The 6,024-nt window shown below is 38.6% G+C and overlaps 1 protein-coding gene across 1 annotated transcript in view; it reads right to left on the minus strand.

Annotated features, from left to right (window-relative positions):
• The window catches only part of RNF180 (ring finger protein 180), a 50,238-nt gene extending 47,199 nt beyond the window's left edge, over positions 1 to 3,039 (minus strand). The window contains 1 exon segment of the mRNA XM_032213877.1: positions 2,962 to 3,039. Within this exon segment, the coding sequence (XP_032069768.1) occupies positions 2,962 to 3,039 (78 nt within the window).
• Between the last annotated feature and the right edge of the window lie 2,985 nt (positions 3,040 to 6,024).

Genomic DNA, 6,024 nt, shown 5'->3' on the forward strand with positions numbered 1-6,024 from the left:
TGGTTGCTGTTACAACTGGTAGTTAGAAATCCCTCAGAAACCGATTAATGGATATTCTACTGTCTTTTGCCTGTGGTTGGGACGCTTTTTCTTTTTCAGAATATGGGGACTTGCCTGTATGTTACTTTTACTATTCAGGAAAAGATGCTGCAAGGGTCATTTGTCCTCTTATATCTTAATCTAATACAAGTTGTGTGAAGTTATTGCATGCATGGTCACAGGTAGAAGTTGACATTGAAAATTAGCAGTGAGCAGAAGTAGTGGACCACAACCAAGAAGATCTTGGATCGTCTGCTATTCTGAACATCTACTTACCTTTCAGAGATGATAGGCAGATTGAAATGGAAAAGTAAAAGTACAGAAGCCAAAACACAGACAGTTAATTGAAAATCAACTATTGGTATTTTTCTAGTATCTTATACATATAATATTTGTGAGAATATAATGGCCCCTTCATGAGAACCCCAAATTTGTGGGGATTCCAGTTACTGGGAAAAGACTGTATGCTCAAGGCTTTACCATGATGGCCTCATCTCTGAAATAGCCCAACCCACAGATATCTGGACTACTCTCTCCTTACTACATGTTTTCAGGGCTTTTCAAAAACACACACCAGTAACATTTAAAAATCTTGTTCATTGTTGCATGTTATGTTATTGGTTTCTTATATTTAAATTTTACACTGATGCAGAATTTAATAGAACACCTGTGGGTTTCCTATTATCATATCTCACAATATAAGATGTGAATCTTAAGATTCCTTAGAAATGGAGCTGGAGATGGGGCAGAGAAGAGAAACTTATTTTGTTTGTTGTTTTAGTCTTATTTATCAAAGAAAAATTATCTGCTGTACATGTTGAACAGGTAGTTAAATTACCAATTAAAAAATACATTAAAAATAAGACACAGAAACACACACACACATCTATTCTTACATATAGGAAGGGAAAGGCAGAGGAGAAATCTGTTCGATATTGCTGGTATAAGAGATGAACTTTTAAAGGGGGAGTGAAACTCGAGTACTGACGTCTTCCTTTACTTTTTATTCCTCCTGGAACGAAGATATATAAATTGTCCAAAACCCCTAGATCATTTCAGTGAATCAGAATGACCTTTCCATCATTTCTTCAATCACAGGGAACTGAACCTTATGGGTAGGTTCTTTTAGATAGCATCAGTGGCTAATAGCAATTAGCAATCTCAGACAGTTAAGCAGGGTTGAATCTGGTTGGTATATAGTGTATGAAAAACCTTGCAGAAAATAAACATTGTAGATAAGATTGATTTTTTTTTTAAAAAAAAAAGATCCCCCCCCCAAAAAAACACATTGAAAAGTAATTCTATATCATTGGCAAGAAGACAAAATGGATGTGATTATGCAGTCTACCAGGGTTATCCCTCAGATTGACTGAAAATCTCCATAGACATCTACCAGGAGTTGCTTACATAAATTCAAGGGTTCACAAGTCCCTTCTTTCCAAAAATGAGGCAGAATGCATCTCCCAGGCTGACAGTTTGTGCTCTGCCAGCTTCCTATTTAATTATTTTTAATTTAAAAGATGTAAAAAAAAATCAGAAAGGACATGGAAGCAGTGAAGGTGCTATTGATAGTACCATATAGCTTATTCAATTTACATAATTTTTCAGGCATTCCCATTTACTGACTGATGCTTTTCATAAATGGAAGATGAGATGTTAAAATGGTACATTAAGAATTGGCTGTCTGAACTGCTCTCAGTAAGTGGGAAACCTAGCTTCCCCTCGTCAAGGAGCTCACAGTTATAATGATAAAACTGATGTGTGTGTACTGCTTTCTGTTGCCAATGCTCCTGATAAATCATATTACAGATTCTAAAATTATATGAGGAGATAAATATTTTGATTTTGCAGTCTATGAATATAAGATGTAAGCCCTTCTGTGTTAGTGATGAGTTGTATCTTTGCAGGGCAATCCTTTGTGTATTTATCTTAAATTCCCTTTATATTCTATGGCAAGGCTTTTTCTCTGTTCCGCAGTTGATGGGATTCTCTAAGAGACTGGAGACAAAAAACAACAACAAACCAATTGTCCATCATAAGAGTTTTATGTCTTGATTGGAGGCTCTGGGACTTTTTTTCTCTCTAACTAACTTGGAGATCAGAAGAGAAATACTGGACAATGTGGGAAAAGAAGTAGTGAGAAAATATCGGCTTTGAATTCAAGATGTCAGGACAGGTGGATTATATGCCAGGGTGCTAAAGAAAACCAGCAGATGTGGTATCAGAACCACTATGTATACAAGGGTGGTGGGGAAGTAGATGTAAGAAACTACAGACCAATCCGCTTGAAACCAGTCTGGAAAATCCTAAAAGAGAATATCTAATAGTGGGTTGGCAAGCGGATAAAAAGGAACAAGGTGTAGTAGAAGGCAGTATGGGTTTATTAAAACTAGATTGTGCCATACTAGTCCTATTGCTTTTTAAAATTTAAGTGACCGGATCAAGAGAATACTGTAGATGTTGTGTAGCTAGAATGTAGTAAGCTAGTTGAGAAAGGTAACCATCACTCCCTTTTGATAAAATGGAGCAATATGTGATGGAGGGTCACAGTTTGGTTGAACAGAAATTCATGATCTTTGATGGATTTATTTATAAATGGAGTGAGGTATGCAGTGGGACACTTAACAGTCTGAGGCCAGTGCTGTTCAAATTTTTATAAATGATTTAAACGAAGGGATATGAGGTATGCTCAGCGAACTTGGAAATAACATAAAGCCATTGGAAGGGGATTGTTAACACCTTTAGAGATAGAATTAAGGTTCAGGAGGATCTTGATCAATTTGCATATTGGGTCTTTACCAATAAAATGTGGTTCAGTGGCAAGAAATGTAGGAATCTGCCTGTCAGCTCCAGCGAACTCATAGGCCTGGAGCTGTAATTCGGGCGGGGGAAGCTGTGGGAGCTGCCAGGAATCGTGCTTACCAGCTGGAGATCTTCCTCCTCCACAAGCAATCCAGCTGAGAACTCTCCATAACTGATAACTGACTGAGAACAAGCCATGACTGATTGCCGGGTGGTTTTCACACTGGGTCACGAGGTGATGGGTGTGTGGGTGGAGTGGGTGGGGGATGGGGTTTAGCCTAAATAGCAAATAAAGTATAAAAGGTGGTAGGGAGCACCGGATGTCAGCTCTGACAATTTATTCATTGCCTTAGTGCTTCGTTGGTGCGGAGAAGCTGCATTTTTAAACTCTCTCTGTATTTGGCTGTTTCTCTTAACCCTTCGGAACCTGACACTGCCATTTGGTAGAAAAACTGTGTCTAAGTACAAAAGGTGGTACGTGGCTCAACACTGGTCCCTGTGAAGAAGATCTGGGTGTCCCGATAGACCACAAATTAAGCATTCTGCAGCTTCAAAAAGAACCAATGCATTTTTGTACTGCATTAACAGTGTTATATTGTGGAGAACACAGTTCCAATTTATGTTACACTAGTCAGACCACACCTGGAATACTGCATCTAGTGTTGGTCATCATAATACACAAATGACGCTGAGGAAACAGTGTAAAGAAGAGCAATGAAGAGGCTGAAAGACCAGGATATTAAATCCTATGGAAAACAATGGAAAAAATCTCTAAAGAAGAGAAGGATAAGGAATGTGTTCTAGTACATTAAAGAATGTTACAGGGGAGAGGATGCGGATTTACTCTCCATTGTGCCCCAGGATAAGACAAGAACCAAAGATTAAAGAGAGAGATCTAAACAAGATGAGTAATGTTCTGACCATCAGCTATTACTTGTTGAAATGACTGACCTCCTGACTTGTGGATACTCTATCATTGGAGATTTTTAAGCAAAGATTGGACTGTCTGTCTGAGATAGTCTGAGGATTCCTGTCCTGGGCAGGAAATTGTACACAAAAGACCGCCAAAGTCTCTTCCAAACCTGTGGTTCTATGATTCTAGGTCTGTAGCCCGTTTGATGGGCTTTACTCTTAAGAACCAGATAAATAGCACCTACTCAAAAGTCTCGTTGTGTTTGACAGGATAGATTCCCAAGTAAATATGTATAGAAGCAACTAACTGTTATAAGAGATTAGCAATTAATAAATTTTACTGGTCCAACAAATCCTGTTGAATTGCCAAGTTCAGTGACAACTGGTAGTATGTGGAGCCTTTACATAGTTATGTTCTTCAACCATTCAGTTGCTTCCCACTATTATAACCTACCATTTCATCAGGATTGTCTACTGGTAATTGATTATTTTTATATCCTTGTAAGCTTATTGTATCTTTAGTGATAATATCTATTTCTCTTGTTTACTGTCAATCTCTTTAAATTGCCTTCCATTTTATTCCAGCATCAGGGTCTCTTCTATTAACTGTTATCTTTGTATTGAGTTCAACATATCTAAACTGTAGCTTAATTGTTAATGTTTCTAGTGAGCACCTAAACCCCTGATGGTGAACCTATGGCATATGTGCCACAGGTGGCATGCAGAGCCATATCTGCTGGCATGGGAGCTGTCAGCTTCAGCTTACCAACCAGCTGATTTTCGGCCTTTTGGAGGGTTGGGGGAGGCCATTTTCGCCTTCCCCAGGCTTCAGTTAATCCTCTGGAGCCTGGGGAGAGCGAAAATGGCTTCCCCCGGCCCCCTGAAGGAAATAGCAAGCTCAGCTTGGAGGCAAGTAGTGCGGTGCGCGTGGGGGGAGTGTGTGTATGTGGGGGGATGTTTGCGCATGTGCATGTGGGGGCACACTTTGCATTATTGATGCCAGCACGCCCATGCGCTATCGTGCGCACACCCTTGCATTTTTGGCACCCAACAACCAAAAGGTTAGTCATCACTAACCTAGACGTTATTCCATTTAGTACTGAATAATTTGCTTTTATGCAGTCCAAGGCATTCTCAACTATTTAAAAATATTTCTTTTTATTTGTTTAGCCTTTTTGATGTTCCACCTTTCACAAATATATATTGCAATTGGGAACATCATATCCTTGGCATTAAGTATCTGTTGTGTATGTGATATCTCTGCACATTAATATTTTATCTAAATGTGTCATAGTCTTTCTCCCAAGCAGCAAGACCTCTCTTTATGTTATGACTACACTCTCAATCCCTGTGAATTTTTGAGCTTAGAAGGATAAAATCTTGTATACATAGCTAGCAGTCACAGTGCCTTTTTTTCATTACAAAGCATTACACCAGGATTTAGCAACAAGAGATTAAATAAGCAGTGACATTAGGTGGTGGGCATGTCAAAGTTGGGGGGCAAAATAACAAAAATAGTGTCATGTCATCATTGTGGGAGCTTCATCCCTTTTGTATATATGGATACATGACCCAAAATGGTTGAACTGGCAGCAAATAAAGCAAAAAGAAAGATTTTTTAAGGAATCCCCAGGCCTTAAAATTGTCAGTCTCCTCTGAATCTGGCTTGTACAGAGTTTTCACTCCATCTTTTGCTGAATCTGCTTTGTAAAAATTTTGACCATTCTTAATAGCATGTGAAATAACTGTGATTGTTTTACTTGAGCATTCCTTAGCACTGCTTTGGCGGAGTCATATAAAAACATGCCTTTTCCAGACTTTGGCCACTGCTGTGTCTTCCATGCTTTATTTACAAACCACATGCAGCAATTTAATGCCTTTATCTTGTGAAATTTTAATCAGTTACATTGATATTTCATCATCTCCTACAGCTTTGTTATCAGCAATATTTTCTGAGGCCATTTCATTTCCCTTTTCAGAATGTCAGGCTCAAACGTATCATTGATTTTAGGATCTTTTGGGGGACATAATAGCTCTCTGAATGAATTGGCAGGAAAGACTGACATTTGTTGATCTTTAAATATAGTCATGTAAAATTGCTATATATACGGAGAAGGAAGAAAGAAAAGACCAACTAGCAGAAGGTATAACCTGCGGATGCTTCTATATTTCAAAATTCCTTGCTTGTTGGACCATGCCAGCATGGTATACATGTCTAGAGTGATGTGATAATTGAGCTCACTAAAAGCCTCCATTCTCTCCATGTGTCCT

Source organism: Thamnophis elegans, chromosome 3 (genome assembly GCF_009769535.1).
Source record: "Thamnophis elegans isolate rThaEle1 chromosome 3, rThaEle1.pri, whole genome shotgun sequence".
Taxonomy (NCBI): Eukaryota; Metazoa; Chordata; class Lepidosauria; order Squamata; family Colubridae; genus Thamnophis; species Thamnophis elegans.